This window comes from Watersipora subatra, chromosome 8 (assembly GCF_963576615.1).
Source record: "Watersipora subatra chromosome 8, tzWatSuba1.1, whole genome shotgun sequence".
NCBI classification, from domain to species: domain Eukaryota; kingdom Metazoa; phylum Bryozoa; class Gymnolaemata; order Cheilostomatida; family Watersiporidae; genus Watersipora; species Watersipora subatra.
Window position 1 is genome coordinate 57,787,949 of NC_088715.1, and position 12,153 is coordinate 57,800,101.

Sequence of the window (12,153 nt, forward strand, 5' to 3'; positions counted from 1 at the left end):
CATCTATATCTTGACTATTGCATTGCATTCTTTCCTGTTAGCCTGAGAATAGATTCCGTATTAGCAAAGACGGACTAGTCAACAGGCTTACCTACTCTTCAATTTTCATTTCAAAGATATTCAGCTAATGTATTGACATCATTCCAAAACAATAGATTGTTATGACTAATAATTTCAGTATCCAGTCTCTGAATATAGGCTAAGTATCCAGGGTGATAGTAGTGCTGGCATTGAGCATTGCTGCCAGGAATGATTGAGATACACCAACTAACAAATCTCAATGAGCCTATAGCTACGAAACTTGGTGCGGGTAATGCTTAGATTCTAAGCAAGCCGACAGAAGCACTTGGGCTTCTTCAAGTGGCAATCTTGGGTGTTGAGTGTGCTGAACCGTCACCGTTATTTGTCCGACTCTTGGAAACCCATTCGTTCAATCAAAATACTGGCTAAAAATAGCGGGTGGATGTCGACCAAACTTCCTCATAACCATCACTTTTCTTTCTCACATGAAGCAAGTCGTTCATGCTGAGAATGACGGTTTATCGTCTCTTGGCGCATTAAGTTGCAGGTGTTCTATGTGGCAATAATTGTATATGCACCGCATGTTTATTACAATTAGTGGCATCATATAAATTTTTCTTATACATAAAATTATTTAGTTGGGTAAAAATTTAGTGTAAATATTCGGTTATAAAATGGCTGAAGCATATGAGAGGTAAAATTTGAGGCATTGTAAAATGCTAGTACTAGCAATAGCACTAGCCATAACCCTAGCGCTAGCAATAACCCTAGCAATAGCAATAACCCTAGCAATAGCAATAACCCTAGCGCTAGCAATAACCCTAGCACTAGCAATAGCTTTAGTACTAACACTCTGCAAAACGCGCCGACAGCGTTAAAAATGGCCCTTATCTCTTTTCCTTGATTTTATATGCAAATCATTTTTATGACATGGCGATATAGCATATAGAATTATAGATTATTTTACTAATTGTTTTTAATGATGTCATTTGTATAACATCTGTGTAGTTTCAATGATGTAATAGTAGGCCTATTACAAAGCTGTTGTAAAGCCTAATCTTTGTGGAATAATAATAATCTAGGAATTCTAGTTTTTCACTTTTGTTTAAAGTTGTTAAAGTATTTGACTCCTAAAGCCTGAAATATCATTTTCTAACGACTTCACTCCACTCTGTCGATATTCGACTTGAAATGGTAATATTCTTTCTACTTCACTCCACTCTGTCGATATTCGACTTGAAATGGTAATATTCTTTCTACTTCACTCCACTCTGTCGATATTCGACTTGAAATGGTAATATTCTTTCTACTTCACTCCAATCTGTCGATATTCGACTTGAAATGGTAATATTCTTTCTGAAACAACTCCTGAACCTTAGCAAATGAGGGCCATGAAGTTTGAATTCTAATTCTTTATTTAAACAGTGATTGTTAGGCTAGATAATTGTTTTGCCAGAATTAATAAAGAAGACAAATTTCAATACAAATTAATAAACAATTAAAAGGATTTTAAAAAGGTCTGTCAAAAAACGACTCTGTCGGGCTGCGTTGGGATCAGTTCGTTGAGCGCAGACTCTTAACCAGATATTATTGGGATCAGTATGGCAAGGGTTGAGCTGATATATTTATGATATGCATTACCAGAAAAGGTGTGTGTAGGAGAATATATAGTCATTGAAATGCTTAGACCATGTGGCTTACATTTGAAATACTCTTCTACCTATCGTCTCAAAGCTTTATCTTTCTGTGTAAAGTAGTAGGGGTCTGACTCTTGCATGCAATGAATTGCTATGCATCATCTGATTGGCATCCATTTTTACCTGTGAACTAACGATGTCTGACCTTTGCGAAGCGAAATCTGCCCGTAGAAACAGAGTACATAGGGTCTACTGTCGTGCCTGATCTTATCAATTCCCTGTTAAGCTGACTCATCCTAATCCCTTTAGGCCACGGCTACTTCTGCTTTCTAAGGGGCTGTCTATAATTTGTGAAAATTTTCTATAATAAGCGTCTGAAGACGCTTCCTCTAACTTATGTTTGTTTCATATTGCTGCGGTACATATTTCTCTGTTACCTACCTTTATTTTTATATGACTTACAGGCAAAGAGGAAGTATGTAAGGGCATATGACGACCAGGTGCGGGCTGAGGAGGCATACCGGAATGCTGACAATAACATGAACCTTTCAAGGGCTGAGGTAGATAGGGCCAAGAGTGTCGCCTACCAAAAGGCCCAGTTCTGCAGCGACTGTAAGGCAGGCTACGCCCAGGCTCTGGAGCAGACCAACAGCCACCAGAGAGACTATTATAACAAGCATCTTCCCCAAGTGTTTCAGGTAGATAAAATGAGAGCGTGTGTGTCATGTACCCTAGGGGAGTCTTACTTCCTTTTTGCTAACTCGCATTTCGAAGCTGTTCAATGTAATTTAAGTGATCACATCTGCTTTTTGAGATTTTAAGTTGAGGAAGTCGTTTGCTATGGTTTTACTAAATTGATCGAAGTATCAATCAACATTTCAACTTTTAGATTTTGATTAAATATGACACGGGTAGAAGATTAAAACAAAAGTTTACTTGTATAAGATGAGGGATATGGAAATCTAGTTTGTTCTATTTGAAGGACATCTGGTTTAAACACTGAAACAGTGAAAAGTTTGTTCAGTTCACACTTGCAGGATTTAAACTTTTAAAGCATATCTTCTGCATATTTTATTGTATTACAATGTGAGCAGGCTTTTATGATCGTTTGTTTGCTATTTGTTGCATAAAAGCCTTAAAAGTTAAGCTTAGGAGTCACTGACCGATGGCCAATAGGTATTTACATACTATCGCTTATCTCTTAGCATTGTGACTGCTCGAAAGAGATATCATCTGTCAGTCGAAAGAGATATCATCTGTCAGTCGTAAAGTAAAATAACGATGTCATACTTATCTCATAAGGAGTTCACCTGCCTCACTAATAATCTAAGCTTCATTCAATAGATGTAATTCATTCAAGAGATGCATTAGCTATTTATAATGGATTTCTTAGTACAGTGCTCCATTCTCAGTTCATCACTCTATTCTCAGTTCATCACTCCATTCTCAGTTCATCACTCCATTCTCAGTTCACTCTATTCTCAGTTCATCACTCCATTCTCAGTTCATCACTCTATTCTCGGTTCACTCCATTCTCGGTTCATCACTCTATTCTCGGTTCATCACTCTATTCTCGGTTCATCACTCTATTCTCAGTTCATCACTCTATTCTCGGTTCATCACTCTATTCTCGGTTCATCACTCTATTCTCAGCTCATCACTCTATTCTCAGTTCATCACTCTATTCTCAGTTCATCATATTTAGGAGTCGTTTCCTCATACCTCATTTGTGTGAGTTGCTAACAACTCAGTTGCACATTCGGACATATATTTGCTGTCTGTTTTCTTTCAAACAATGCAATTGATTGAGACAGCTGAAGAGTATCACCCTTCATAATGTAAAGTCGTCTGTGCTATTGTTGAAGTCATATTTTTCTCAACCAGCAGGATTTGACCTATTTTTAAGTTTTTGACTTTATTAGTGAGTCTAGCGTTTGTAGTAAGACATTTGTGCAATTACCATCGCTAACATTTTAATAAAAATGAAGTATCATGTCAATTATCCAAGACTGGCACGTTTATCTAACCGGGTTTTTTCCTTTGCTTGGTTGATGGTAACATGTGTTCATCTGTTGCAGTCATTACAAGAGATGGATGAAGGACGGATAATGAAATTACAACAGAGCGTAAAGAATATGTCTAATGAAGAGAAGAGAATACAACCTATAGTAAATACTTGCCTTGATGGCATCAGCGCTGCCAGTGAAAAGATAGACCATGGGGAGGTGGGTATATTTGTATGTCCCCAAGAGACGGGGGACCATGGACACTTTTACTATAACTTGGTATGCATCCAGTAGTTTTATTTATAGCCAGAGATCTCACAAAGCTGTAATATATAGTATGTAATATATAGTAGGTGAGTTGTTTGAAAGTTTTAACGAAGTGACCGATAATACCACTGATACGGTGATGGTTAAATATTATGCGCAGGAGATGATACCGTAGAATGGAAGTAAATTTACCTTCACACATTCGGCGATTACAGTGCTGTATGATGAGGCTTAAAATTATGTTGTGTGAACACAGCGTCACTGACTAGTAATATTGATCATGGCACGCTTCTGCAATGGTGGTATTTGCAATGTGGCAGCATTAAGTATAACATCCTCATATAAGTCCTGATTCTAAATTAAACTGCTTATAGTAAAACATGATTAAATTGAAAGTAAACTTGATTAGCGATTGCTGTGATGGGTAGTTTGGTTATCTCAACTAGTTACACGAAATACAAGGTTGGAAATCACTGCCTGAGCCACTTATATAAAATATCTAATGGTATAAAAGGCTGTTTAACTATAGGCAAGTAGTATATTAATCACTTAGGAGTATGCTACTGTGAATGCAGGGGCATCTGCTACAAACAGAATGTCTAGTCCTCAGGTTTTTTTATGTGGTACGCTCAGTTAGCTGTAATAATGGTAAGTGATGATAACACAAGCTAGACACTGAGTGATGAAAAATATAGCATAGAGTTTTAGTATAGCGAACCAATGTTGAGAACAACCAGCAAAAGCTTTTCAGTGCCAGCCAGTTCATGTTAACTAAGTATCTCAAGTTATCAATGTATCTCAAGTTATCTAAGTATCTCAAGTTATCAAGTATTTCAAGCTATAAACAATGAATGCGGAATAGATGGTTGATGCTATCATGTAGACAGAAGCTATACAAATGAGAAGGGGAATAGATGGCAAAAAACAGGAACTCATTTTAAATCTAGTGTTAGCCCTTTTAGATGCATGTAAGAAGCAGGTATAAATATAGACAATGATGAAGGTGTTTAAAAGATTCTACAAACCCTCATGTGCATCTAGTTACTTTTTACACTTTCTCCTACTAAATATTGTTTACAGAAAATGATTAGGTTCTGACAGTTCTACACTCTTTAATATTGCCCATGTTTAGAATAGATATTGCTATCTTGATTTTCTTGGTATTGTGCTCTCAATTATATACTGATAAGGTTTGTTTATCTGTATTTTCTATTATATAATGTATATGTCAATATTTTATTTATATGCACTAATTACTGCATAGAAAGGCAGTCGAGGGATTTTGTAACTCATCTTCATAGCACGTTTGTCTGATGGTTTGCTCTCAGGTCAGTGCTTTTGGTAATGCTAAAAATGAATTGTCTGTTCGTAGGACTCGCGTAAAGTTATAGACAAATTCAAATCGGGATTCTTTCCTCCAGAGGACATTGCCTTTGAGGACTTGAGCAATGAAGATGCCCAGTCGGTTGGCTCCAACAGCAAGGTGGGGTCTCTATACCAAACAACACACCAGCCTATCTGGTACAATCCAATATACAGTGCGTCCTCGGTTTACGATGTCCCTGTTATATGATTTTTTGCCTTATGAAGTAGAACAATATAGATTTTCCTTCTCACCATACAAATCCATTTCGCCATATGAATTCAACAAATTTTTGCTCGAACTTCAAATTCGGCAGTCGGTGTGCTTATTACGTTGAAGTAACAAAAATTCTGATATGCTGTTCACTGAAAATATTCTCACAACGCCTGAAAGAGATATGACAATAGATTTCTCTCAGTTCAGCATTCCTTGTGTGAAAAGTAGTAATATTTTCCCTTTAACTCATTCGCACCCAGGCGCGAGTTAACTCGCATATTTGTAATGTCGCTAGGCACCCAACGCGAGTTAACTCGTGTCTGAAATTTACCAACTCCTTGCATCCTTATTTTTAAATTATAAAGGAATATTTTTGATTAGTTAGAAAGAAATATTTCTGGCCAATCAGACAAACTTTAAAATATGCCTCAATGATGTCTCTGGCAAAAGTTATAACCCAATTAGTACACCCATCTCTATATCTACCAAAACCTGAAATCATCGTGCCGACTTGAAATTTTATCATTCGCGATCATTTTTTTTAACCTTAGAAGTAAATATGCAGATTCAGAAGTGGTAAGACATTGAAAGACTGCATAAATCAAATTAAAACATTATTTTTAATGTTTCAAAGTTTTTATTAACTTTTAATTTTGCCAATTTGAATCGTTATGCTCGAATAAAAATGCACTTTTCAGGCTGCCAACCGTAGTCAGACTAACGTTATTATTCAGTTTCGATAGGGTCATATTGATTCTTAGAGCTGTCTATGAAGTCTGAAAAGTCAACAACAGAGTTATTGAACATATTTTTATTATTTGAAACATTTTCATGACGTTTTATTTGTGTTATATTGGCATATAGATTTGCTAGTCTTTTGTTTGAAGGATGATACTCGCGAGGAAAAGTTCGAAATTAGAGTTTCATGATGTTCATGACTATCTGCATATGTATAACTAATATTCATAACTATGTATTGTATGTAATAAATAAGTAATTTTAGTCAAACTTTGTATATTTTGTAATTTTTATGGTGCAAATCTAACTTTGTTTCAGCAAATGACAATTTTTTAAAAGTTGGAAATTTTTTGAAACTATCTTCTTTGAGGCACGGATCTACATGAAAGGGATATGAGTTGTCTATATAAATGTGATATAATTTGAAAGAAGAGACTTGGCTGGTTTTTGTGAAACTTGAATGAGTAAATTATCTCAAGCCTGTCTCCTGTAGTAGTAATTTGAATTACGGCAACTTTCTGAAAAATGAGCGGTATCTGGGGCTAATCACCTAGAAATTAGTCAGGTGCGAATGAGTTAAAACCAGTAGCAAAGTTGGAGTTGCGATCCCTTCGAACAGAGGGTCAGGAATCAAACAACTTCCCTTAACCTGGTAACAAAAATTCACTTTATTACATATTAAATTTGTTTTCAAGTAACATAATTAGCACTAACTCTTTCGCTACCGTAAGCCGATGTATCAGCTTATCAATAGGGTTTCACTTTTCTTTTCAAAGCCCACACATTAGCTAGACCAATTAAATTTTGTTTCTAATGAAACAACCTTGTTGTCAACCAATAGATATCTTTTGGCTCAGTTTTTCCATTTCTAATTATTTTTTTAAAACGGTAACGTCATGCTGTAAGAAACACACCGCGTTCAATCAATGCAAAGGAATTGTCAGAAATTTTGCAAGAATGTGATTCATTAAACAATTTTATACTTATCTTGTAGAGAATTTTGTTCTGAATAATATGCATTTTACAGTAAAACGATATCTGTTTTGATTCTCGAGATATTGCTTAAATACTAGCGGTATGTCGATTTTTCGAAAATCTGCATGAATTAATTTTGGCAGAATAATCATTTGGTCAGAATTTAATGCGGTAGTAAAAGAGTTAATACGTTTTTTACCTATTCTCTGCTCTACCCACTACATGTTCAAGCTCACGTCACTCCAAAGGTACAGTAAATAAAATTTCATTTTTTCTTTCGATGGCCATTAAATAGTCAAGCATGCGAGAGGCCACTTTCGAAAACAACGTTGTTCAGGCTTTCTTGTCGAATTAGGTTGAAAAATGTTTTAATGAGGTCGGCTAAAAGTTGTAGTGAAAATGAAGCCGGGAACTGATAGGGGGTAAATTTTTAAGCTGTGACAAAATTAAAGTTTTGTAAAAGACACTAAAACTAGAAATTTGATATCGTTTCACCCATGCAAGATCAAGCCTTTACGAAACACAAAGAATGCTGAGCTAAGAGAGAGAGAACATTGTATTTCTTTTAGGCGCTGTGGAAGGAATTTCGACGAATAGTATATCGGCATCTTCGTGACTATGATGTATGCAGCACGCCGACCACCAAATTTGAACTTCGAGAGACATTTTTGTTGATATCATATGGCAAGGAAAATTCTGTAACGAGGGACCGGAAAAACTTTGTGTTTCACATAGTAGGGTTCAAAAACCGCAACAGGATACTGTAACTGGAGTCCATTTTTTATACTGTGTCAGGGTGCCTTGTCTCTTAATTCTTCTTTACACTCCATGTAATCCTTAATTCTCTTAAAGTTGTAATACATTTATTGTTACCCTTTACTCTCTCAATAAATGCTACAACCAATACAGTGCGCAGTCATTCACCTCCATGGCCCATCTGGTGCAGTTTCGCCCTCTTCCAGCCAATATCGATGGTAATACATATAACCGCTGCTTTACTTTCAGCTGAGCCGAGAGAAATCGGAGCCTATCAAAGCAGCTGGTACCACAAAGGGGGGCAAAAGTAAAAAAGAGCGATCAGGTCTTGGAAAAATTTTTGGAGGAGCCAGGGTGAGTGGAGATGGTTGTGTGGAAGTTAGAGAGTTGCTAATTTACTAGTGATTGTTGTCTTGGCTTGCATTGGATGACATATTTTGTCTCTCGTCTGGTTGATCCGCTGTATGTCATTTATTGCATAGGACCCGTGAAGTCACAATATTGCCATGTTGGTTACTTGTTTTGTAACGGTCTCTTGTTGTAAATAGGACAAAGAACGATATGTAAAAAAATATATTTCCTATAGCGAAGAACTTTTTCAATACATTTTAGATACAAAAGTAAAAGTTGAAATAACCATAACACAACTAAAATATATCCTCGACCACTTAGTCAGTTAAGGAAGTATGTAAACACATCGCCGTGACGATGGTTTTAGGTCTACAACAAAGTGGTTAAAGTACTTGTTATTACGAGAATAGACTGTGGTTGGCTGAAGCATTTATGCACTTGTATTACTGTGGTGTAAAGAATAGCGTTCAGCAATATGCATACGTCATCAAATAACTTGTTGAGACCATAGAGCTTGTGTAAATTTGGTTCAAATACGCACATAGATTTTAGCCATTTACAAAGATGCTAACGATTGAAATGGCTAACACTTAGTGATTACATCTTGAAGATTGTTGTATAACACGATCTAACGGATTGTTTCACATGAACAATGTGCAATGGGACATTTGCCTAGATAATTGTATTCGATGGGTTATTGCCGCTATCGGTTTCTATCGGGTATAGCCAAAATTATTGGTACTAGTACGCTTACCAGGCTCATGCCCTGCGAGAGATTGTCGTGAGTAATCATTATATGCAGAATTATCCCTTGAAGTGGTAAGGTGACTGAGTGGTGTTGTGGTAGTGTACTTGCCCTTGAATCTGATTCTCTAGGTTCAATTCCTGTTTGAGGCAATCTTTTTCCTAACACTTTTAGTGCGGCTTCAGACAGCCTAATAAACACTGTTCTTACTATGATAAAGATTTGAAGAAGAAAAAAAAGTGATTCTACAATATGGGGTCTTTTTGTTAGTTTTTCAACAGATGGCTAGGAGTGCTTTTGGATTTCCCATGCATATCTCAGAAGAGTAAGCGTAATGAAATATCGAAAAAAAATTGTTGTCCAACAAAAGTGTGTTAGACATTTGTTGAGGCCCAAGCTTTGGTGTGATCCTCCGCATATTACTTTCTACGACATGTGATCGACATGGCGATAAATACTCCATCAATGGGAGGATAACATAAGAAAGATTATTAGTATAAACCAAATGCATTTATCGCATATCAACCGGTTGACCTTTCATGATGCATTGAATTGCATGCACTTACCTACTGTCAATAAAATACCCTCATCTACCATTATCAAGACAATAACCTACCGTACAAATTGCTCTACATTTTTAAGGGATGCCGGATTTGAACTCGAGCCCTATGTCATTGCATACACCCCTATGTGTAGGGACTCTTAAAGGTTGACTTGCAACAAAATTCACATTACCGTTATTTGATATGAAAAGATTCACCATGTCTAACTCTGTTGTGTTGCAGGTGCAAAATATGTGGAAAGGTTATTACAAGCTCTTAAAAGCTCAAAAACGAACAGAAAATCGCAGCCACACGAGACCGCCGTAGTTTGGATTCCCTTTCCAAAACGGCTCAAATGTGATGTAGTTGTGAGAGATGGTTTCTGTTTACACTTTCTTGCAACCTTATTCGTCAAAATATTTTCACAAATATACTTCACGCATTCAATAAAACTATGTCTATTGTTCTTACGCGTCTATTTTATCGTCATCGTAATGCTGTCACTTTTAGCACTGATATCTTATAACTTACCGTAAAACATCGTTAAACTTTTTAACCTTAGCTCGAAGGAGTACATATCATTGTCTGATAATCATGACGAGCCTGTTGGTCACCTGTGATAATCGAAAAGTGCTGCAAAAATTATTTGCGAAGTATTGGGTCACGTGATCAGATTACGACTTGACGATTGAATAATGCCGAAACAAAACTGTAAAGTAGCGAGCATCTATATTTGATACGGGGTCTTCGGTAAAACCCGAAGTGTTTGTTATAAACTAGTACTACGATAAGTTTTATATTGAGTTTTGTATTGGCTTTTAAATTCACGTGAGAACATACGTTACAAGACGATAACCAAATTTCGTGGCTATGTCATCGAAATAAAGAGATTCCAATCTACGGCGGCTTTTCGTTTTTGAGCTTTTAATAGCTTGTAATCAATCACATTTCCACATATTTTGCACCTACAACCCAACAGAGTAAGACATGGTGAATCTTTTGATACCAAATAACTGTAATGTGAATTTTGTTGCTAGTCAACCTTTAAAGCACTTTAATTAAGGCTGTCTGTGACTGCTTCCTCAGCTCGAATAGTTCCTCGGGTCAGCAGGTGTTGCTGTGACAGGGCATATCTATGAGTCTGGAGGGTGTGCAGGCAGGCTAATGGCTGGGATTTCAACACCATTTTCAAATAGGGGTTAGAATTTTTGTAATATGGTCGACAGCTATTGTCATCTCGCTATCACAAATGTTAATGTAGATATTGCTTAACTTTAGACATCAAGTTTTCGTATCGGCAAGGTAAAATCATTCCTACATCGGAGTATCGGTTTAGTTTTCTAGTGTAGTTGCATGTTGTCTGTTGGTTCGGTAATACCAAAGCTATTGAGTCTGCCTGAACCCGTGGTTGTATGTGTCAAGTGTTGCTGCAGTGTTACCTATCTTGCTATCAATGTTGTTTTCCTTGTGTGTCTCCTTGTTCTGCTTACATGGCTGCCATGCTCTTTGTTGAGCTCTTGTTTAAGTTTTATGAGAAATTTATATATTTTTTTCTGCGTCATTTCTCGATGTACTTTTATTACAAGTAATCTTTTGTAATTAAACTTGCGAATCATAGTATTGATTTTTCTTTTCATACCTCAAATAGTCAGAGGGAAACAAGTGGTAAATAAGTTCAGATCCTAAGGAATTGTAACTGTGCTCTGGATAAGTTATTTCACAATCTTTTGTTGCTATATACATGCTCTGTGCCTATCCGTTTGATGGAAGATGCTGGTCTTTTGTTTCGTCAAATAAACACACTCTGCGAAGAAAGCAAGCATGCTTTGTGGTTGTGAAACTTACTAAGTTGCCAATACATGGTAGTGTGTGGCGTTACTTCTTTGTTTTGCATGAGATTCCTTTTTTGCAGTCCTTGCCCATAATATTTTAAGATGTCTTTAATTATCTTCTCATGAATACTCTGTTTTATTCACTGTGTAGTATATTTTTATTTATTCTAGTCCTCAACAATCAATTGGGTAAATATTGAATTTTGTAACTACTTGTTAGCTTCTGCGCTACATCAATCACCCATGATACTGCAGTTTGTCGTTCTTAGGGTTGGAAAATTCAGAGTTCTTTATTTCATTGCATGGCTGCAGTATCATATGTTAAGCTGCCGTCACTCCATCCAGCCGCTCATTGTCACACTCTCTTTAAATCCGTTGCCTCTTTACTAAAATAAGGCTACTCAACAATGTTATGATTTCTGGATTAGCTGCAGTGCTTTTTAGCGAGTGCCAACATTCACAACTAGTCCAAAGAGTTATAGCAAATGCTTTCTCGCTTTTGATGCCAAAGGATATCATGAGCTAGTAACTTTAATAGTAATACTCATAGCTAGTAAGAGAGTTATGAGATTATACTAGTAGCTAGTAACAGAGCTATGGTATTATACTAGTAGCTAGTAACAGAGCTATGAGATTATACTAGTAGCTAGTAACAGAGTTATGAGATTATACTAGTAGTTAGTAACAGAGTTATGAGACTATAC

At 36.4% G+C, this 12,153-nt stretch overlaps 1 protein-coding gene across 9 annotated transcripts in view; it reads left to right on the plus strand.

Annotated features, from left to right (window-relative positions):
* LOC137402150 (formin-binding protein 1-like) overlaps positions 1-12,153 on the plus strand; it is a 40,078-nt gene that overhangs the window by 14,249 nt on the left and 13,676 nt on the right. For 4 of the 9 annotated variants that reach the window (XM_068088620.1, XM_068088622.1, XM_068088625.1 and 1 more), the window contains exons 6-9: positions 2,123-2,356; positions 3,737-3,883; positions 5,304-5,414; positions 8,229-8,333. In XM_068088620.1, coding sequence (XP_067944721.1) covers positions 2,123-2,356; positions 3,737-3,883; positions 5,304-5,414; positions 8,229-8,333 — 597 coding nt within the window. Of the gene's footprint in view, positions 1-2,122; positions 2,357-3,736; positions 3,884-5,303; positions 5,415-8,228; positions 8,334-10,895; positions 10,920-11,620; positions 11,639-12,153 lie in introns of all 9 variants that reach the window. The other 5 variants (XM_068088628.1, XM_068088621.1, XM_068088624.1 and 2 more) reach the window with 2 other exon arrangements.